Genomic DNA, 24,130 nt, shown 5'->3' on the forward strand with positions numbered 1-24,130 from the left:
AGCTCGAGGAGTCCAGCCTGGTCGTAGTGATAGCAGTGGATCTATGTATGGTCGTAGTGGTGGTGGTGGACCCATGTATAGTCGTGATGGTGGACGTGTTGGAGTTCGAGATTCAGGGGGAGCTCGTGGTAGAGGATGTAGTAATGGTCCGAGAAGGTGTACACATTGTGGTATCGAAGGGCACACCATTAACTTTTGTTATGAGAATGACCCACCTTCAACTTGGGCAAATCATGTAGTGGCCAGTAATGGTAGTTCAAGACAGGATATCCAACAAGTTGATCAGATGCCCTCTACATCTATGGATGTCTCCGGGAAGGAGATGATGAGTGTCCCACGTGATGAGTATGAGTAGTTTATCCAAGCCACCTTTCAACAGAATACAGCTACTCTCACACATTCAGGTATGGCACTATAGCTTGTCTAGCATTGAAACCCACCTCCTGGATTATCGACCCTGGAGTTTCCAATCATATGACTAGGACTCCAGGTGTGTTTTCCTCCATTTCAAGATGCTCCACATCACATTCGGTTACCCTTGGTAATGGTTCTACATCCTTCATTTGTGGTGTTGGTAATGTTGACATAGACCCTTTATCCCTGTCCTCAGTTTTGTATGTCCCAAAATTCCCTTTTAATCTTATGTCTGTTAGTAAGTTAACCAAGTCTTTTAATTGCTCTATGACCTTTTACCCCTCTTCTTGTGTTTTTCAGGATCTCAAGGCATGGATGAAGATTGGTAGAGAGCATGAAGTTGGTGGACTGTATTATCTTGATGGTGGTGGTGGTTCGTCAACAACTCTTCAGACATCTCTCTCTCCTCTCTAATGGCACTGTAGACTTGGTCACCCATCGCTTAAAGCACTGAAGTCACTTATTCCATCGTTGAGCCGTCTTTCTGTTTTGGATTTTGAGTCGTGTTAGTTGGGGAAACATCATCATGTTCCCTTTAGTCCTAGGGTTGATAATTGTATGTCGAGTCATTTTTCTTTAGTTCATTCAGATATTTGGAGTCCAAATAAAATAGTGTCAAACAATGGTTACAAATACTTTGTTATTTTTGTTGATGATTATTCAAGGATGACGTGGCTTTACCTAATGAAAGAAATGAGTGAATTGTTTTCCATTTTCCAAAAGTTTTATGCTGAAATTTAAAATGGGTGGGGACATCAACTAATACTATGCCAAATAGTCTAGCCAAGCAAGGGGCAAGAACAGTTGTATTTGGTACCTTTGTAGTTTGTTTTTGGTTTTGATTGCTTGGAGAGGTCGCAGCTTGTGCCTCTCCATGGGATGATCTGTATCTGTTATTCTCCATTTTATAATAAAACTTTTCTCATTTATCAAAAAAAGTATCTTATTTGATGAAAAAAAAAACAAATTGGACATTTCAATATCTAATCATCGATTCCATTACATCAAACAATGTTTGCACTTCCAATCTACTAAAAATTCATTACAACATAGAGATGTTCTCAAAAGGTCTAATGTTCAAAACTTGGATTGCAACGTCTGTGGGAGCACTGTGGTGGAAGGAAGGGTTGAGGAAGATGAAGATGATGTGGCCAAGAACTGGTATCATGGCAACCTTGAAGAAAGAGGAGAAAAGAGGAAGCTGGAAAAGTTTCATGAATAAGGAAGCTAAAAAGGTTGAGAATTGGAAAGGTGAACTCCAAGTTACTTCTGAGTTTGGAAAGTCGAAGCAACAAGGAAAAGGACCAACGACTTTCCTTGAGACTTTTGCTCAGGCACTAAAGTGGTCAAAAGAGAAAGACGTGGCAGATTCAAATTCGAACAATTGGCTTGGGATGGGGACAAATGTGAGGAAGGGAGAGGAAAAACTTGGTGGGCCTTTGAATGGCTTGGCCCAGTCACGAGGTGTTGTATGTGAGCACGTGAGTCAGGAAGTTTGTGGGGGTATTATAGGGACTGAAAGGCCTGGCCCATTAGCTTCACACTTGGAGATGAACAAGAAGTCATGATCACTTAAGTGATCACAACATGACTAGGGAAAGAAGTCAAGCTTTAGAGGACCATTTTATAGGTGTATCATCGTCCCAATCTAAGGATACAGTGGCAAACTCAACGATGGGTTTTGGTTTGAGGCTTGCTTGGATGCCGAGACTGGTTTCCTATTCTACCAGTCCAAAGAAGCCCAATCCAAGGTACAATCACAAGAAAAATAGGGATGACATGCTGGATTCAGGTTGGGTAAGTTTGGAGGAAAAGAATTTGGAAGGAGAGGGGAGCTCTGAAGTTTCTAGTTACGGCAGTGTTCAAAGAAAGTGTCGGTCATGACTTGGAGAAGAAGCTAAAGAAGGTTTGAGAATTCTATTCGATGAAGAACTCTCTACCACACAACCGAGGCTATCAGTCTAGTCTGAGAAAGACGAAGGAAGATCAGGATCCACTTCGGGGGAAATGAAATCTAAAACAAAGAACAGAGAACTGTGCTCAAAGCGAGTCCAAGTACAGGGTGCTAGTAGGGATTGTGAAGTCAACCCACAACGATCCGGCAGAACTACAAACTGCCCCTTCCCAAAGATAATTGTCTAGAGGTTGGTTGTGAAGGTAACACCTCCAGTTTAAGCCCAATGGTTGGACGTCAGGCTTCGTCAAATCCTCTGGTAAACCCTCCGTGTTTACATTTTTCTTCCCTATCCCCAGCTTTCGTTACTACTAATACTCCCTATAGTCCTGTGTTTCCTGTGTGTGTTGTGCCTACAGGAGAGACTATCCCATCCTTGTCGTCTGCCAACCAGAGTGATCAGGTTCAAGCAACAGAGGTGATTGGTGATCTACTGCTGGAGAATGAAAACAGGGGGTTGGGGATAGAATATGGGAGTTGATTATGGAACTATTTAGAATTCAGGTAGAGGAAGAGATGGAGGAAGAGAAAAAAAGGGTTGAGGAGGGCAACACTCCAAGTCCTAGGTTGGAGAAGAAAGTCAGAGGTGATGGAGGGATAAAAGCTAGGTCAGAAAAAAAAAATAGAAAGGGGAAAAAAAGGAAAATGGTTCAGATAAGAAGAAAAAGGGGAAGGAGAAATTAGAGGAGCCTAGGAAGAGGGGAGAGGGAGTGTTAAAGAAGAGAAAGAAAAAGCTAAGTGAGATGGACAAGCTAAAATGTGAGGTGGATTATGATAAAGGAAGGGTAGGAAAAAATGGTGAGTTGGAGCTGGCTGATTTGGGTGTGCTTTATTTCGGTGTCCATGAAGTTGATAAGCTAAAATGTAAGAGGGTTAGGAAGTTCAAGAAAAAGAGGAGTAATTAGGAACCTGTTGAGGAGAGAAAAACCAGATATTGTTATGATTATCTAAGCTGACTAAGTTGGATAAAAAATGGGTGAGAAGTATTTGGTCAGCTAGAGACATAAGTTGGGCATTTGCACAATCATGGGGAGCCTCTGGGGGAATTATAACTTTGTGGGAAAATGCAGAATTGGAGTGTAATGAGGAGTTAATTGGGAAATATTCAGTATCCATAAAGATCAAGAGGAAGATGGATGGTTGGGAGTAGGTGTTAACCAATGTGTATGGTCCTACCTCTTATAGGGAAGGGAGGGTTTGTGGGAGGAGTTAGCAGCACTGAGAGGTTTATGGGATGGTCCATTGTGTTCAGGGGGAGACTAGTGTAATAAGATTCTTAGGTGAAACAAACAACCCGAACCACCAAATTACTTCGAGCATGAGGAAGTTTAACCTCTTTGTAGAAACCTTTGAGTTACGGAACACCAATTCAAAAGGCAAGTTTTTACTTGGTTAAATTTTCAAGAGGTACCTACTTGTAGCAAGTTAGATTCCTCTTCACAACAGACTGGGAAATGGAATGGCGAGGATTAGTAGCCATGGCTTTGCCAAGACCTGTCTCAGACCATTGCCCAATCAGCTTGGCCCAAGAGAGGGTGTGGGGTGGCCCTTGTCCCTTTAGATTTGAGAATATGTGGCTGCTACACCCTGAATTTTTACCAATGGTGAAGGAATGGTGGGAAGAGGATCAAGTAGAGATCAGATGGAAGGGCTATACATTTACAAGAAACTACAGTTGCTAAAAGCAAGAATCAAGGTTTGGAATAAAGACACTTTTGGAAGGATTGAGAAAAGGAAGCAGGAAATTTTGAGTAGATTAGAGGAGTTAGATGGTTTGGAAGCTGAGAGAAGTTTGAGTTCGGACAATAAGGAGGAAAGGTGGAGGTTGAAAAAGGATTTAGAAGAGATTCTAAGGAAAGAGGAGATTAGTTGGAGACAAATCTAGATGTCAATGACTTAAAGAAGGGGATGGAAACACTAGTTTTTTCTATATGTTGGCATATGGTAGAAAGAGGAAAAGCTCAGTGTTGAAACTGGAGTGGAATGGACAAGTTTGACTAGAGATGAGGGCATTGCTCAAGCCTTTGTGAACCACTTCAAGACAATCTATGAGTGCCCCCCGAGGAGCTCAAGAGAAGGTTCAGAGGTCTTGGAATGGAGAGCTAGAAATAGAGAGTTATTGGACACCTTGGAAAAGAAGTTTGAAGTACAGGAAGTGAGAAATGCAGTCTACTCAATGGAAAGATTTAAAGCCCCAAGGCCGGATGGTTTTACAATGGCATTCTATCAAGACTGTTGGGAGAGATGATTGGGATTGATTTGATGGAAGTTTTTGATGAATTCTTTGAGAGAGGCAAATTTAACTTAGGGGAAAATGCAACTTTCATTATTTTTTTTATCAGCAAAGGAGTATTTTTTTTTGAAATTAGGTTAAAATAAGGTTTTACAGCTTTGTGTATGGGATTAAATCTCCCATACTATTACAAATCTCTGTCCCACTTTACATTGCCGCCCAAAACAATTGTTGCCTTAAAGCCCCTTGTTTAGCAAGATAATCAGCTAATCCATTTGCACTCCTAATCCATTTGAATTCAGCCTCTACCTCCCTTGCTACCTTTTCCACTTCCCTTATCACTTGTTTGAAGGTCCACGGAATACTTCTATTGTTTTTAGCCCAAGAAATAATCACCTTGGAGTCCCCTTCAACCTTAATATGCCTCATTCCAAGTTGCTTAGCTATCTATCTTCAGTCCTTGTAGCAATGCCATTAACTCAGCTTTTAGAGAGTTGCCCATGCCAACCGGTCCAGATAACAAAGCTAATATTCTCCTTTCAGAATTTCTGATTACTCCCCCAATACCTAACAGTCTCGAATTTCCAAATGAGCTTCCATCAAAATTCAGTTTAACCTTGTTACCATCTGGAAGTTTCCATTCCATCCTTACTTCCTCTTTCACTCTTGATGATTGTGCTACTTCTGTCCAAGATCTTATGATGTCTATGACTGAGAAATCTTGAAAGATATGCAAAGATATGCAACTTTCATTGTTTTGATACCAAAGATATACAATTCAGCCGAAGGATTTCAGGCCAATAAGTCTGGTGGGAAGCATGTATAAAATCATATCTAAGGTATTGGCCCTAAGAATAAAGAATGTCCTCCCTTCGATGATTTCTCCAAATCAAGGGCCTTTGTTTTTGGGAGCAAATAATGGATCAAATTCTAATTGCTAATGAATGTGTTGAGTTTTAAAAAAAGGGAGAAGCAAAAGGGGCTAGTCTGTAAACTGGGTCTAGATAAGACTTATGACATGGTAGATTGGGGCTTTTTGATGGATATTCTCAAGTGTAGGGATTTTGGAGAGAGATGGTGCAGATGGGTAAAGGGATGCATTTCTTCATGCCATTTCTCGATTTTGGTGAATGGAGTAGCTAGAGATTTCATTTCTGCTAAAAGAGCTCTTAGACAAGGAGATCCTTTATCCCCCTTTCTTTTTACCTTAGTAGTTGATGTCCTGAGGGGAATGATTTTAAGGGTAGATGCTAATAACATGATTGAGGCTGGAGAGTTGGAAGAAGTGGTGGTTACACATCTACAATTTGCATATGATATTATTTTGTTTTGTGAGAGGAAAGAAGAAGAACATATGAACCTAAAAAGATAGTGCATGATTTTGAGAGGCTTTCCAACCTTAAAGTAAATTGGGGTAAGAGTTATGTGGCAAGGGTAAATTTAGGGAGTGAAGAGGTGGATATGCTAGCGAGACTCTTGGGGTGTGAGGTGGGGCAATGGCCATTACAATACCCGGGGACTACCATTAGGGGGAAATCCAAATACAGAGAGCTTCTGGTATCCAGTGATTGAGAGATTTACAAAGAAACTTGCAAACTGGAAAAGGAACTACATTTCCCTGGGAGGTAGGATAACTCTAATTAAGTCAACATTGGCTAACTTACTTATGTATTTCCCATCTACCTTTAGGATACTAGTGAAAGTGGCAAACAAATTAGATAAGATTATGAGAGACTTCCTCTAGGAACCAGGAAATGTCAGGATGAGAAACATAGCATTATTGGGGAAATGGTTATGGAGGTGGTCGTTGGAACAGGAAACAAAGTGTTGTCCTGGGAAGATGTTTGGGTTGGAGAAGTCCCCTTAGGGATAGGTTCCCTACTATTTATTCACTATCAGAAAATTAATGAAAAGTGATCTCTTCAGTTTTTATTGATAATTCTTGGGACTTGGGATTAAGGAGAGGCCTAAGGAAGACAAAAATGGCAATGGTTGATGAACTAGTTTCCCTTTTAGGGTCGACCTTTCTAGCTAGTCTTGTGAGGATAGTAGAATTTGGAAATCTTCCCCGTCTAGTGTTTTCACTTGTTCCTCTTTGTTTAATGTCCTCATTCAATCAAATAACCTTGCAAGAAACTTTCCATCAAATGAGGTATGGTGTAGCCCTGTACCCCCAAAAATTCGAGCTTTTTGTCGGGAGGTGGTTCTTTAAAAAATCAACACTCTGGATGTGTTGCAAAGAAAAAGGCTAAATTTCTGCCTTTCACCCCATGTTTGTAGCCTCTACTTGGGTGCTGGTGAGATGATCACACACCTATTAATATCTTGTCCTCTTGTGCACTTTATTTGGCCCTGGTTCTCTTCTCTCTTTGTTTGCAGGTGGACACCTCTCCCGGATGTGATAAGCCTTTTTGACTCAAGCTTTTTCAAGCAACCAAAGAGGCGTGGTAGAGTGATGTGGAGAGCCACAAGAGTAGCTATACTCTGATCAATCTGGGAAGAAAGAAATAACATGATCTTTAAAGGAGTGGAGAAATCCAAGGAGGCAACTATAGAAAGAATAACCATTATGACTATCCATTGGTTGAAAACTCTTGATTTGTTTAAAGATTTCTCGGCTGAGGACATATTTAGGAATTGGGGAGTGGTGGCAGCTACAACATCTATAAAACCTATTGTGTAGGAAATGTGGTCCCCTCCAACACAACAAAGAATAAAGTTGAACTTTGATGGGAGCTCTAGAGGTAACCCAATGCCTTCAAGTATAGGGGGAGTATTCAAAGATGGAGATGCGGGAATTGTTACTATGTTCTCTGGGCCAATAGGGGTGGGAAACTCATTGCGAACAGAAGTGATGGCTCTGCTTCGAGGTGTAAACTATGGAGATAGAAGGATATTCTAAATTGTTAATGGATTGGTTGCAATCAGGCAAGTTGGGATCATGGATGTATCAACAGCCCATACAGGAAATTCTCAATATAAAAGGGAGCTTGATGCAAGCTTCAAGTCAAAAAGAAGATCAGCTAATGGTCTGGCTGATACCTTAGTCAAACAAGGGATAGTGAGGGAAAGTTTGTTCTGGGCAGTTCTATAATTCAAATTACTGGGGCCCAACTCCTATCTTAGGGGCATAGTTGTCAAGGCGACGCCTAGGCGACAAGGCACCCTTTAAGGCTCACCTCGCCCAATCGCCAAGCAGTTTTCTACTTCCTACTATAAAATACTTTTTTATTCATTCTTTTTTGAGATTATAATTATAAAATAGACATTATTAAACTAAAATAATCATTGTGTTTATATACTAATTTCTTTTTAATATTTTCTTATTTATTAGGGTTTAATCAACACAAACATTGCTAAATACTGTATTGAACTCTCGACTTAAAAACCTGAACCAATAAGGAAGAACTTAAAATTTTATCTAATCAGCACATTTTCCTCTTCTTCTTCTTCTTCTTCTTCTTCTTCTTCTTCTTCTTCTTCTTCTTCTTCTTCTTCTTCTTCTTCTTCTTCTACTACTACTACTACTACTACTATACTATTTTTTGAATTTTATTTTTTGAATTTTATATTTTATTTTCCTTCTTCCTTTTCTTCTCATGAATATGTTGGTTTTCTATACTTTAATATGAAAATTATACTTTTCTTATGAAAATCATGAATAATTATTACTAAAGAAATATGGTTATGGTACCTAAGGAACTACCCTAGGGTCTATGTTTTTAACATAAAAAAATCCATCGCCTAGGGGGCGCCTAGGCGACTAGGCAACAAGGCGCCCCCCAGTCGCATAGCCTCGCTTTGGCGCCTTGAAAACTATGCTTAGGGGTTGACAGTTGTATCTTAATTTTACAGTAATGAAGTTATCATTTTCAATCAGAAAAAAGCATACATTAAATTGTTGTTAGATTAACAACTTTGATACATCATTGATAGATTCATTATTTAGAATATATAAAATAAATTATGTCTAATTATTGGATTTTTCCTAAATTTTTTTTTTTTGATCATCAAAGGAAACTTTTATTTGAAATTAGATTTGAGAAGTTTTACAACTTTGTGTATGGAAACTTTTATTTGAAATTAGATTTGAGAAGTTTTACAACTTTGTGTATGGAACTAGGAGTCCCACACGATTACATATTTCTGTCCCTTTTACAATGCCACCCAAAACAATTGTTGCCTCAAAGCCCCTTGTTTAGCAAGATAATCAACTAGCCCATTTGCACTCCTAACCCATTTGAGTTTTGCCTCTACCTCCCTTGCAACCTTTTCCACTTCCCTTATCACTTGTTTGAAGGTCCACGGAGTAGTTCTATTATTGTTAGCCCAAGAGATGATCACCTTGGAGTCCCCTTCAACCTCAATTTGCCTCATTCCTAGTTGCTTGGCTATTTTCAATCCTTGTAGCAATGCCATTACCTCAGCTTTTAGAGAGTTGCCCATGCCAATAGGTCCAGAGAATAATGCTAATATCCTCCTTTCAGAATTTTTGATTACTCCCCCGATACCTGACAATCCCGGATTTCCAAATGAGCTTCCATCAGAATTCAGTTTAATTCTATCACCATCTGGAGGTTTCCATTCTGTCCTTACTCTCTCTTTTACTCTTGAAGATTGTGCTACTTCTGTCTAGGATCTTATAATGTCTGTGACTGAGAACTCTTGGAAGATATGCCAAGAGCTTACCCAATGGGCTACTTTAACTTTGATTGTGTCAATCACTTCCTCTGTGGTTCTACTCTTTTCTAAGAATATTTTGTTATTCCTTTCTTCCCATATCACCCAACAAATAGCTGCCTTTCTAGCTTTTCACATAACCTTCTCTCTTTTCTTTGCTTGCCTCAAAAAGTCTTGGTTAAAAAGACATGCCACATCTTGAAGGGAAACCCACCTACAACCAAAGAGAAGACAAAAAGAATCCCAAACATGATGCACAAAAGAACAAGATAAAAATAGATGTGTCAAGGTCTCACCACTTTCCTTACAAAGGCAAGCAAAAGACCTTTTCTGCAGCATATCACACGTATTAACCTTGCTAAGGAAAATTTCCCAACAGAAGGCTTGAATTTTTGGGGGGATAGGCTTACTCCAAATTTCTTTTATAGGGAAGTCCCCAGCTGGGTTGCTAGGTGAGGCAAGAACATTAAAGAAAGAGGAACAAGAGAAGAGGCCATCTGCAGAGCCTTTCCAAATTCTGGAATCTTCCAAGGGCAGGTCCAAAAGAACTTGTCCTAGAAGATCCAGCAAGTGAATTAAAGATGCACATTCATTTTCCTTCAGGCCCACATCAAACCAAATGGAATTAAGGAAAGTTGGGTAAATTTCATAAATAGCTTTCCAAGGAGAACAAGAGGATACATGAGGGGCGACTTTTACATCCCAACCATTCCCATCCAAACCATGTGCCACAGCCTATCTCTCTCAAAAGGGAACCTCCACAACCATTTTCCTAACAAAGCTGAGTTCCTAAGTGAAATATTTCCTATTCCCAAACCCCCTTTATCCTTGGGCTTTCTAACTTGATCCCAATTAATCAAGTGATTCTTCCTCTCCTCTCCTGGGTCCCAAAGGAAATCTATGTATTTTTCTAACCTCTTTGCCACTCTACAGGGTACTCTAAAGGTTGAGAGGAAGTAAACAGGGAGGTTTGCCAATGTGGCTCTGATCAGTGTTATCCTTCCACCAAGAGAGATGTAATTCCTCCTCCAAAGGGCTAGCTTCCTAGCAAATCTTTCAATGACTGGCTTCCAAAAATCTTCTGACCTAGGATTACCACCTAAAGGTAACCCCAAATAGCTAGTTGGCCAACTTCTAATCTCACACCCCAAAATCTCTGTGAATCTGTTAAGTTCCCCTTCCTCCATATTGATCCCTACAATGCCTGTTTTGGTCCAATTAATCCTTAAACCTGTTATCCCCACAATGAGAAAAAGATTTGACAAATTATTGTTTTAATGAGTTTAATAGATTATTGATAGATCCATCTTATAGTTCTTAGCTGCAACAAAAATCATTTAAAACATATAAAAAGTCACCAATACAAGGTGAGACACATTGACGATGTCAACTAATATGATGGAACAAGTTGCCATATGGCAGAAATAGATGGTTTTGTGTAGGAAGACCCCATTCAAACAGATTAGATAACCTTTCACTCTGGTCAACTAAATTAATGGACCTCTAGGGAAGGAAATGGCACAAGGTTAATTGAAGAGATCCACCTTGTTCCCACTTCCCTGTCTCTTCGGTTTGCTGGAGAAATCTTCGATTTAAGATTGGTCATAGAAGGGTCTTCCCCAACAAGGTGGATTGAAAACATGGAGATATGGAGTGAGGAGGCCAAGAAGGTCCGGCAGTGTTCCAGAGCTTGTGGTGGGAAGACAAACAGATAGTTCGAAGGGAAAGGAGGCAAGGTTGAAGACGATAGTAATTTTGGAAATAAATTTAATATTAGTGCATCTAGGGACTTGTCCTTGGGCAGCATTAAGAATAATGAGAAGGAAGTCCCAAAAAATATCAAAAGTGGTGGGGCCCATGCGATATTGAATGATGAGAAGACTTTAAACTTAAGTGGGGCAGAGACGATGAGTTTATTTTTATTAAAAGACAGTGGTGTTAGGGGAGAGGAGAGTTTGGGGGTCCACATGGAAGGAGAAATTAAAGGGAGGATAGGGGAGTTGAAAGAGAGAGTGGAATCAGGACTGTCAGAAGACGAAGAGGCATCTAGGGGAGATAAAGAAGGTGAGCACTCGAACAAGGTTCGAGTTTCGAAAGACAGTGCAGTCAAGAAAGCTGGGGAAACTTCAAAGACTCCTCGTCTCAGGCTGGGGATTTTGAAAGAGAGAAAATTTAAGCAGAGCCGAAGAGCTTGGCGTGTGTTTCAGTCTGAAGATCTGCAGAAATGGATTGTGCATAAGAACCAGGAGGAGACAGATCCCAGTGGAAGCACAACTTAAGGGCCTGATCCGGGGAATCACTGCAGCGAAGGGAGGATTGAGAAGTCGAGTTATGGTCAGCAAGCAGGTATTGTTCTGTGTTTTGGTGATTTCAAAGTCGAGTTTCCTTCCTCTTCTTCCTTCTCTTCCTTCTCGTCGCATCAAAGAAGTTTGGAAAAGGACAGAGGGTTAGTTTGCTCAGAAATTCAATCGGAGGGAAGGGAGGTGGTTTCTGGGGAAGTGGTGAAGGGGCCAGGGGGGAAGGGGAGGAGAAGGAAGAAGTGATAGGCAGAGATGGAGAGGAAGGGATTGACATCAAGAGACACTGTGTTGAGGGTGAGATTGAGAAAGAGGCTCTGGACAAGGATGACAATTCTGGCTCGGCTTTAGAACGTGAGGTTTCAAAAGGCAGAAATCGTAGTCGGCAGGATTGGAGTTCATTTAGATCAGAGAAGATGTGTTCACAAGGAAGGAGACCTTGAATCTTCAAAAGGGGTGAAAAAAGCCAAAGAGGCAAATAAGACTCACTTTGTCCACATGTCAAAGGTTTTTTCAAGGCTAAAAGATGGATTTATTGGGGCAGGAGCCTCCAATAAATATAAAAGAGTTTACAAGAGGAAGAAATTAAAAGTTCTGGAATCGAAGAAGAAGGGTGATGAAAGGAGGGAGGAGGACCTTCAAGTTGTAGGAGAGGTTACATCAACCTTGATAAGGGAAGATCTAGAGGTCAGGAAGGAGTCAAGGGATGAAAAGGAGGAAGGAAGCCAAGCAGATGAGAATAGTTTAGTTTTGTCTCAACATGCTGATAAAATTAAGGAGGGGGAAAAAGCAGAGCTTAGAGCTTATTTTTGGGGAGGTGAAGAGTTTTCGAAATATTTGAAAAGGGGGAAAAAGGAAGAGAGAGGGCAGAAGAATCTTCAACGGAAAGAGGATTTAATTTGGGATGAGGATGATGACAGATGTGACGAGGCGTTTGATTCTGAAGACTAGACATTATGCATTAAGTGGGGCCCCTTGTTTTCTTTTGTTAGTTTTTGTGTCTTGTAATCTCCTATTGCGGTATTTGGTTCGGGTGAAATCTTAACACCCTTGGTTGGGTTTATCTCATTTTCTTTTCTATCTATAATTTTTTTTTCATTTTACTCTTCAAAAAAAACTACTTTCTGCAGAGGGTATCTTAAGCACAACTTTGATGGTAGCAGCTTAGGCAATCCAGGACCTTCCGATATTGGGGGTGTTTAGAAATGCAGGAGGGTTAATTATCGCTCTATTATCTGGCCCTATAGGAGTAGGGGATTCAGTTAATGCAGAAATTCAGGCTGTATTACAAGGAGCTGAATTTGCCAAAGAACTGAATTGTGAAGAGCTCCTAATTGAAGGTGATTCCAAGCTGGTGATCCAGTCGTTAAAAGAGCCAGAAACAGCAGCCTGGTCCTATAATTTTACGAAGATTCAGATGGCTAACTACAAACATGTCAGCCCCTTTCCAATGGGAAAGAAGATCTGCAAATGGGTTAGCAGACTCACTAGCTAAACAAGAGCTGCATAGGAATCAGATGTTTTGATCTATAAGCTGTATTTCTTTGTTTTGATCTGAGGCTACATCTTGCGCCTCTTTTTGGGACCTTCTCTTGTGTATCTCTTATAATTCTAATTTTTAATAAAACCACTCATTATTCATCAAAAAAAAAAATGTTAAATGGGAGATCTGCAACTCCCAACTCCAATTAGGGCAGGTTTGGAGCACAAGGATGGGTTTGGTTTTCAGAGGGCTGACCTATGTAGGATTAGGGCTGGCTTGGTTTTTTGGTTTTAACAAGTACTATCCTATCAAGTATGAAATAAGTAATGGAGATTAGTTTGATAAAGGCCATTACCCAATGTTGACCCCAGCTATCAGGGGTCCTGGGAGGGGTAGAATGAAAATAATACAGCCCTAGCCTCTGGCATTTCTTTTTTTGTTACAAAGCATCCACTTTCAGACTCGAACTCACATTTTTATGCTTGCTAGCCCGATTTTACAATTACACCAGGCAATGGACCCTAATGGAGATTACTTTGATCATTTCACAAATCAAAGTGTTTCAGTATATAAAACAAACCAATAGATCCCCATTTCCATCTTCCACTCAATCTGCCCCTTTTTAGGTTGTGTGATAACTTCATCTCATCTTCCCCAACAGAAGAAATAAATTATGGAAAAGTCAAGGCCCCCAGCATCACTATGATAGGTACAAAATAGACATTCCATGTGCTCTCTATACACTTGAGAGTCATAAAATTCCTTTGCTTTTTAGTTCTTCTACTAGATAATATTTCCTTTTTAAATTAATTAACATACATGAACTTAAAATATTATCTGTAGTTTTTTCCTTTTTTTTTGATAATCTGTAGTTTTTTCCTTTTAATGGTCGTACTTATTCTCTATCCTATCTTCCACAAGGAGGGGCAGATCATAATGGTTTTGGCAATGCTGATCCCATCCCAGAGGGGTTTGGCACTAGTCCTCCTATTACATTTTGCAGGGAAAGGCAGGTTAGGGTAAGTGTAACATGAAAAAAGTTGGGGTTAAAGTATCCCCAACCGATTACCTACCAACCATAGGCTTATCTTCTCATCCCAAAGCACTAACCAGATGATTCTCAGCATTTACTTATTTAACAATTTTGTGTAATCTATAATTTTGACAACCCCCCAGAATCAGGCAGATTGCCTGATAAAATTATCGAAATGACAAATTTTTATGAAGCTGTCCATCTGATAGGTAGTGGTTTCTCCATTTGGCACAGAGCTATCAGCATAATTAGAGTTAATAAGGGTAATAGCAAACTATAATGGAGCAAGCATTAGCTGAATGCGATGGCTGTTCAGCGGGCTGTGGAACCAATGATTATGCTCCACACCAGTAATAAATATATGGGACCTGCATCTTTCACAGTGGGGCCCATGAATTTATTACTGGCGTGGAATATTATCATTGGTTCCACAGCCACCTGAACAGCCATCACATTCAGCAAATCCAAAATCACAATAATGATATACACATAATAACAAGCTACACATGATAATAAGATACATACCATTCATATTTTTTTACACAATGAGATCATGCACTTTTATCATGTAAGATAAAATGCATAAACAACATATGGTTTAAAGCTACCTGTAAATCCTCCATTACAGTTGGGTATGCATCCTTCAGATCGATTACAGCAATGCCCTCTGGTAACTTCCGTATTAAGACAAGCAATTGGTTCTTGTCCTTCACATCATGCTTTGACTGTACAAGAATACAAAAACAAATTGTCATAATTAACTGGAAAATTTCCAGACAATGAGTGTTCATCTATTTATCCATCTAAAATATTTTTTGAGAAAGAACTTGCCTCAAAAGTTCCTCAGCATAGTCCAACCTTATATTACATATGACATGTTGGTATTCTTAGGCCCCATTTGTGAAGGCCTATGCTTTAGTTAACTGTTTTGAAGAAGCCACAAAAAGAAGCTTCAACAGAAAGCCACATAAGTAGCTCAAAAATAATTGAAATGGGCTCTCTGGATTTTTACCAAACATATTTTCATAGACTCCCCAGGTGGGCCCCACATTACAAAACAAAAGCAGCAATGTGAAAGTCATACCAAATGAGCACTTAGATCCCTGGGAAAGAAAGCAAGACTGACCTTGTAAGAGAAACACCTTCCATCATAATTGACTTTAGGGTTATTTGTCAAGCTGTCAAAGACAGCTTTATTAGCGTTCACATCAACAAAACATGCTTCATTTATCTGCTCTGGGGTGAGTGCCTGTCGTGTCTGCAAAGAACCATAGAATGAATCATAAACTTTCCATGAGATCTTGCAACAACTGCATTGATTCTTTAAAAGTACAATTTTCCCCTAAAAGGCTAAAATGTTCAAAGATAAAGACACCTGACTGCTCATAGAAAGAACTTGAAAGCATCCTCAGAAAGGTGCCCTCGAAGAAGATTTCCAAACTTCATAAGAAAGAAGAGAATACAAGGAATAAACAACTAGACTTGATGCTACACAGAATCCATTAGCTACGGCAAAGCACAAGACAAAGCTGTAGAAAACCCAGTCCCAGCAGCATCCCAAATAAATAACCCCAACAATAATACATCACTCAGATAAGAATCTGAAAAAAACTAGGATACTGGGATACCTCTACAGCATAGCATACTAGTGCTGGATATGATACAGTACCATATACTGCAATAGATACTTCTAAATTTACTTTATAGCATTAACACTTATAAAATATATAGTATGTCTAAAATTATACTATAAGAAAAATCTGCACATGTTAGAAATTTAATTAAATTTGGCAAGGCATAAGTGTTGAAAAATTACATTTATCGTCAAAATAAATGCATGATATAAGCGATTAGAAGCTATCTGTACCTGTGTCCAGGACTTCAGGAAATGGAGACTCCTATTCCCCCCCACCTGATAAATGATGGGAAACATATTCATATCTGTGCCCAATTAACTTACAAATCCAACCATTCTCTCTATGAGGTCAAATGAGCATGGCAGCTACTTTAGATCCCAAGTCCACTCATTTGTTTGAGAGAAATCAGAAATCACTTATCCTGGGCTCCAGGGGTTATACATTGTCTACTTCTGAATTTGGGTTGATTTTTGAATTTTAACGAGTCAAGTAAATGTTTTTTTTTTTGATAGATAACAAGGACTTTAACAAGTCAAGTAAATGTTTATCTATCAAATAAGAAATTTCATGTTATTTAGAAGTTTTATGAGGTATTGATTGGCTCTTATTTGGGATCCACAAGGTTCTCTTAGACCTAATGTTGAAATCTTGTCACTTTTATTAAATATTTTTTTAAATGATTATTATTTACAGTTACGTTTTAGGGGTCAAAGTTTGTCATTGATTGTTTTGGTGTCATTAGATAGGTTTCCAGTTAACAGGACTAAGATCTTGTGTATCTGATGTAAATCAAGAAAGCTATGGCCATTTTATAGGTGGGGGGCTTCAGCAAATGGCAGGAGGAAAAAAGGCATGGTTATTCCAGAATCTATTGTAAGGGCTGGCCTAACCCTATTGTCCATATCTATAAAAGGCCCATAATTTCAATGGAATGAAAAATAAATGAATAAATAAAATAAACATTCAAAGTTTTAATATTATGAGGTGTATGCTCGTTTTTTTCTCCCTATCTTTCTCTTCCTTTTTCTCTTCTATATTTTAGATCTGAAATCCTACTATTCTTCCTCTCCTACCCCATCCAAAATCTGATTTCCCAATCTTAACACAATATAAAACATTTTAGGGTTTTTCCCATTTCACCTACATCCTAGTTACTCCTACGGATAAAAAATGCATGCATACACGTGTATATGGTCTTTAAATATTTAAAAGCAGGTGCACGCTCATAAATAACTGACCTGAATACTCCTCCTTACCTCTAGAAGTAGGTCTATAACACGCTTGATCTGAGCACCAACAGGAGACTTCCTTATGCTGTAGATATGCTGAAGCCTTTCTGTGTCATTAGAGAATCTCACTGGAGCAACAGGAGCTCTTGCAGAAGCTGAAGGAGTGCTTGCAATTGTGACTTTCTGGGTGGGCTTTGGTGTTCCTGCTCGAGCTACATTGGTGAGTGTAGATTGGCACTTCTCTTGCTGCTGCTTGAACTTAGCAAGACTTGCTTGAAGCGCCATTGGAGCTAAAGAATGATTTACTTAATACCCAAAGGCTAGAACCTAAACAAGAAAATGAGAAAAGAAAAATATCAGAAGAATCCATAGTACTCTTGTCTTCTACTCTTGATGTTTCAAAAACTAATATCTCTCCTCTCCCCCTCCCCGACTCACCCCACCCCCTGCCTTTGACCCCTCTCAACACTTTCAGAAACTAATTCAGGCAAACATGCAACGAACAATAATTAGTGTAAGCCTTCTATCAACCCTTCATTTTTCACATGCCACAGGACCATATCCAAGAATAAACATTTTTTTTTGATAAATACAAATATCATTCCAAAAATGATATTAGTACAACATACTCACAGAATTAACTAAGGGCCATTTGATATTATATGCACACCATCATCATCATCATCCAAGCTCTATCCCAACTAATATGAAGTCAGCTATATGCAAATCTGACAAAAAAACTGGGTGTCAGTGCTTGGTGTAATGGTAAAATATCAGGTGACAAGTGTAAGAACACAGCTTCAAGTTGGAGAGCAGTTACTTTGTGTGAATAAAAAAATGGCAAAGGTTACATCTGTATATTCTACCACTCCCAAGACCCCAGATAGCTGGGACCAACTTTTGGTAATGGCCTTTATATCAGATTTTTTTTTTTTTTTGAAACAGGTAATGTTTTGTACTAATATCAAAAGGCAAAAAGCCCCTGTACAACTGGTTGCTATACACAGGGAAATATACAGCTCAACCCCCAAGCCCCCAACCCCCGTGGCAACAGGATTTGATCTCAAGTCTCTGCTAGTTACCAACTGAGCCATCATTAGTTTTTCTTTTTTCCTTTTTTTTATCAATAACTTAAACTTTTATTAAATATTAATATGAAACAGATACAAGAAAACAAGGGGAGAGATAAACTCTCTTAACCCTCCCCAAATAGAAGTTCAAATTAAAACAAATTCCAAAATAAACTATCCCTTAAAGAATTAGCAATTCTCTTTACCACTGCAGTTTTATCTCCATGTCCTGGGCCATCCACTTAAACTTCTTTTTTTTTCATCGGCAAATTTCCAAACCAGCTTTGAGTCACATTCAACATCAATTTTCTGATATTCATTTCCTTTGCTCTTTTTATCTCTCCATTACTGCGAAGATCTCAGCTATAAGTGAATCACCTACACCAATACAGCCTCAAATTAAAGCAATAACTTTCCCTTGCATGTCCCTGAAAACTCCTCCAATACCAGATGGACTTGGGTTACTTTCACTGCTTCCATCAAAATTCAACTTAGTGAAACCACCATCTGGTGGAAACCAAAGGAGACAACTCACAGTTTTGAGAGGGGCTGAATTAGCCACTTCTTTCCAATTCCTAAACAGACCATCTGCAGAGATATCCTCAAATATATCCAAAGACTTCACCCAGTAAACCACTCTAACAGTATGGTTTCAATGATGGCATCTCTACTTCTTTCCTTTTCAGGAAAAAAATCCTTTGGTTCCTTTCTTCCTAAATTGTCCAACAATTAGCAACTCTTGTACATCTCCATAATACTTTACCCCTCTTCTTTGACCACTTGACAGAGAATGAAACAAAGAAACTTTGTATATTTGAAAGGGGGGTCTACCTGCAACCAAACAAAGATAGAAACCAATCCAAAATAACTGAAAAAATGGTCAAGAGATTAATAAATGATAGCAAGTCTCACCATTATCCTTATAAAGGATGCACCAATTCAGGGATAAGCACCAATTAGGTCTTTTTTGTATCAATAACTTCAGATTTCACAAGGACAGAAAAAACCAATTAGATTTTTTCTTCTATCAAAGCAAAAACTAATTGGAGCAAACCACAAGTGTTGCACCTTTCCAGGAAAACTTCCCAACAAAAGGCTCTAATCCTGGGAAGAATCAATTTACCCCAAATTCCCTTGACCAGTTCAACCATCAGAGGGTTGTACTAGAGTTTTGAAGAATGAGGCACAAGAAAAGGCACCAGAGGAAGATAAAGTCCAAATACAGTTATCCATAGTTTAAGGATCTAACACTATTCCTTCCAGTATTTGAATCAAGGCCAAAATATTGTCAGATTCAGAGACTCTAATACCTTTCTAAAACCCAAATCCCACTCCCAAAACTTGAGCCAGAAGGAACCAGAAAAGCAGACAAACTCATTTTTAAAACTTGATAGGGAATACAAGGAAGGATATTGTTCTTCCAATGATGAGTCCCCCACCAAAATATGCTCCCAAAATTTTACACGATTTCCAAAGCACAAGTCATACCCAATAAAAGGCAAGAAAGATGGTAGAAAGGCATGAATAGATTTCCAAGGAGAAGCTCTTGTGGCCCTAGCCAATACTCTTGCATCCCAAACTGCCAAACATTAGCTGCTTGCCCATGAATACTTAGAACCACCTTGGCCCACAACTCATCCCTATACTGCTATACATTGTCAATCTCCATAACATTTTCCCAATAGAGCCTCACTTCTTTTTTGAATATTTCCTATGCTTAATCCACCAACAATCTCAGTTCTAGTAACAACCTCCCAACTAATCCTGTGTATTGATCTGGACTCTGAACCTAACTGCACATAAAACCTGACAGAATTGTGAATCTGGAGTTTCCAAACCCTATATGCCACATATGAGATGAAAAGAAGATGAGAAGGGAAGTTTTAACAAAAGAAAGGGAAATTACAACATCATGAAAGTTGTGCAACCCTACCATTTCTAATATCAAATGTCTCTTCTCATAAGGAGATAGTTTAGGGGGATCTGCAGTGCAATCTGTCAAGAGACCTCAGTACTCTTTCTGGTTTTTTCCTCCCCCATATTTGTTTGTACATTGCTATATCACAAAGGAGATTATTGAGGACTGGTGCACTACCTTCTGATGTTGAATAATATTTCTCCGCAAAATCCAGGGCTGGATGGAATCATTGGCATGTTTTCTCACCATGCCGGCAGTATGATGTGATTATTTTAGCAGGCCAGATAGGACCATGCGTTAAAATTTCATTTGAAATAAGTAGTGTCAAAACCTTACAATGCATGTTTTAGTTGGGCTGAAATTTGAACTTACTAGTAAGTCATCCTCTTAAAAGAATCTATAATTATCATATGAGTATAAAAATTAAACCTGTGAATCTTATGATTTACTCAAGGTTCAAAGTATCAATACAATACGCCCCGTATCGGACGTATTGTATCGTATCTTTTGGTCTCGATACACCTATTTACAGGTGTTTCTGGACCCCCATTTATTTCAATAAAAAAATACATAAAACATCACCAAAAATCAAATTTTGAAAAAAAAAAAAACTAAAAAAAACATTGAGCGGTGAGTCTTTTTAGTACCAATACGCCCCTGCCGACACACAAGGGCGTATCGATACTTTGAACCTTGGATTTACTCAATGCATGCAATTTCAACTAAGGACTATGATCCATTTCTGAACCTCATCATTGCAATTTTTTTTCTTTTTGTCAATTTTCTCTCTGAGGGTAAATAGTGGATTCTTTTGGTAATAAAGAAAAAAGAAAAACAAATATTTTTCTCCCTAAAGATTAGTAGGATATAAACGCAAGTTCCAAAATAAATTATAAACTTTTTTCTTTTTCTAGGAACCGGAGATTGGTACATATACGTAGAATAAGGTTGAACTGTAACAAATGACCTTTTTTATGAATAACTGTCACAGCTGACCTTATAAGGTACCTGAAACTAAGGTGTTGTTTGAATAGACTTCTACTTTTGTACTCTTAAAAATATCAAAGTATAAAGTACATAAAATCATAGCTTTCAAGGCACCAAGGCGAGGCTAGGCGACAGGGGGCGCCTTGTCGCCTAGGTGGGCGCTTAGGCGATGGATTTTTTTATGTTGAAACATAGATCCTAGGGTAGTTCCCTAGGTACCATAACCATGTTTCCTTAATAATTATTCATAATTTTCATAAGAAAAGTATAAAGTTCATATTAAAGTATAGAAAATCAACATACTCATGAGAAGAAAAAGAATAAGAAAAATAAAATTCAAAAAATATAGGGGATGAACCCTTATTTTTGTTATAGGAAAAGAGGAAAATAATAAGTGATAGTAGTAGTAGTAGTAGTAGATAAAATTTTAAGTTCTTCCTTACTTATTGGTTCAGGTTTTGAAGTCTTAGGGTTCAATACAGCATTTAGCAATGTTTGTGTTGATTAAACCCTAATAAATAAGAAAAAAATAAAAAATAGCATATAAACACACAAAATGATTATTTTAGTTTACTAATGTCTATTTTATAATCATAATCTCAAAAATGAATGAACAAAAAAGTATTTTATAGTAGGAAGTAAAAAACTGCTTGGCGATTAGGCGAGGCGAGCCTCAAAGGGTACCTTGTCGCCTAGGCACCCGCCTAGGTGTCCCTTGACCTGAAGGAAATCCTTGAACACTTGCTATCTTCAGCAAGGTGTTAATAACAAGGCAGAATCTATGATATTGACAATATTGTGCACCAACTCCATCCCGATGTCATGATCTTCGACGGTATTGAAATTTTCTCATAACTAATTCATACTCCCAAAATTCTTGTTTCTTTAGTACCAACTGTGAACCCCAAAGGCCCAAATATTATTTAGTTCAAATAAGATATTCTTGCGCTAAGTTTACTCAAACAACCCTAAACAACACCACGAGATAATTCATCTATTAGCCAAGAACCAATAAGAACCCTAAACAATTATCTTTGGCATCCAACTCAATCCAAGTTACTCGAACTGCAATTCAACCTGTTGTAGTGCAACTAAGGTTTTCAACAACTCCTGTTCTCCATCAAAACTGATCAAAGAAAAGGAAAACAAGATGTATATGAGAAAAAATCAAGGAACCAGGAGCTATCCCAGATAGAGAAAAATAAGAGAGAATTGAAAGATAATTTAGAGATGGAGTGAAGAAACCTAACCTCGTGATTTTCCTCTGGTCACCAATTTACGGAGACATTGATGTGAACCCCCTCTTGCTTCCTTTTATCGTTTTACTCTTCTAAACTCTACAAGACGGGGATGACACCGGAAGAGGAGAGAAAACTGTTCTTTCAAAATCTCGACTCTCGAGTCCAGAAAGGATCGTAGTACAGTAGTAATGGTAGCGGTGTTCATTGTACGGTTCAAACCGCCAAACCGAACCGAACTGAATTGTAATTTTCAGTTCGGTTCGTTTTAAAACCAAACTGTAAACCGTAGACGAAATATATATAATATATAAGGGTTATTTGTTAGAACACTCCCTATAATTCAACACATTTGTTCTATAAAAATAGTAATATAATCATCTAAACAAAGTTAAAACCCATGGCTGTTTATTCCAAAAGTACCCCTATAGTGAGTAGGGGCGAGCAAGAAAAATCGAAAAACCGAATCGACCAAAATTAAATCGAATTAATTGATTCGGTTTCGGTTTGTGATTTAAAAAAATCAAAGGTACCGATTCGGTTTCGGTTAACCAAAATAGAAAATTAGCGGTTAAGCGAACCGACCGATATAACTATATTTATATATATTATGTATATTTGTGTATATTAAATATATTTTTTATTTTTTATACATTATAAATTAATAAATATGCATTATATATAAATAAATAAATTTTTAGTATATAATATGTTATTTATTGTTTAAAATATAATATTTTATATATATTTCTAGTATTTTATTATATTTATATATTTTTCTATAATATATATTGTAAATAATAAAAAAATGAAAAACCGATGAACCGAATCGATGGTTAACCGAATCGGTCAACCGATTAACTGATCGACTTCAATTCGGTTTTGGTTACTGGATTTCCATGGTTCGGTTCGATTTCGGCAACCCTGGTTCAGTTTCAAAAATAAGCCCACGGTTCAATCACCCCAATACTAAGTGGAAAATGTTCAAAGGTGGTTCATGGTTGCTTATTCCAAAAGTACCACTAACACTTCTTTGTATAGAAAACAAAATTGGGCCAACTAGAGAAAAATAAAGTGATTGTCCATGTTTTACTAGGGGCAAAAATGACATGCAAATTTGTTTTTAGCTTCTTTTGATTAAACTTATTTGAATAGATGTTAGTGTTAAAACAGCCATTTTCCACTTTCATCTAATGGAAGGTCGATTAAGTAAATTGATTGTTGATTATAGAGGATGTTTTAGTAAAACACAAACTATGAGGTAGGTTTTTGTAAATCCATGAAACTATAGATGGTGTTTTAGTAAATGGCCTTGTATATAATATATATATATATATATATTTGCCACAAAAAATATAGTAATATATAATATATAATAAAAGAAAGTCTGAAAACACTTTGTTATTCTATCATTTGTCATGGATGATACAATTTAAGTCTTGAAGCACATAATTAGCACATAATAACGAATCTGTAGAACTACTTCTTTGATAACATATGGTCCTTGCCACTTCGTGGTGAATTTCTTAGCAAATTTACCTATCTAATGTGTAGAGCTACCTTCAAAACTAGGTCTCCTTCTTTGAATTCTCTTTTCTTTACCAACTCGTTGTAATGTGTTGCTATCTGTTGTTTGTATGTTATTTGCTTTGTTAGTGCTTTTTCTCTTTTCCACATCTATGTATTATAGTTGAGTATAAAGCGCTTCATCCATGGTTTTTTACTTATGTTCCCTTCCTAGCTATTGTGCAATTCTTGTGGACACTAGCAATATTTCCATGGGTAAGACTACTTCTTGGTCATAAACCAAATTGTAGGGTAATGTGCCTATCACCTTCCTCTTGAATGTCTATAGGTTTAGAGTATGCTTGACAAGTGATCTGCGCAATTTGTTTGATGTTCATTGGCCACCTTCTTTAACTTTTTCAAGATGGCTTTATTGGTTGCCTTGGCCAGA

At 38.1% G+C, this 24,130-nt stretch overlaps 1 protein-coding gene across 7 annotated transcripts in view; it reads right to left on the reverse strand.

Moving 5' to 3' along the window:
* Window positions 1-22,351, reverse strand: part of LOC104609404 (transcription initiation factor IIE subunit beta-like) — a 29,381-nt gene extending 7,030 nt beyond the window's left edge. The window contains exons 1-6 of one of the 7 annotated variants that reach the window (XM_010275700.3): window positions 22,186-22,350; window positions 22,013-22,061; window positions 17,594-17,688; window positions 16,988-17,287; window positions 15,221-15,352; window positions 14,703-14,819 (exon numbers count right to left, since the gene is read on the reverse strand). In XM_010275700.3, the coding sequence (XP_010274002.1) occupies window positions 14,703-14,819; window positions 15,221-15,352; window positions 16,988-17,245 (507 nt within the window). In that variant the 5' untranslated portion in view covers window positions 17,246-17,287; window positions 17,594-17,688; window positions 22,013-22,061; window positions 22,186-22,350. Of the gene's footprint in view, window positions 1-14,702; window positions 14,820-15,220; window positions 15,353-16,987; window positions 17,288-17,593; window positions 17,689-18,236; window positions 18,857-21,619; window positions 22,062-22,185 lie in introns of those variants that run through there. The other 6 variants (XM_010275699.3, XM_010275702.3, XM_010275704.3 and 3 more) reach the window with 6 other exon arrangements.
* Window positions 22,352-24,130: the final 1,779 nt, after the last annotated feature.

The sequence above is a fragment of the Nelumbo nucifera genome, chromosome 3 (assembly GCF_055504915.1).
Source record: "Nelumbo nucifera cultivar China Antique chromosome 3, China Antique-T2T, whole genome shotgun sequence".
NCBI lineage: Eukaryota > Viridiplantae > Streptophyta > Magnoliopsida > Proteales > Nelumbonaceae > Nelumbo > Nelumbo nucifera.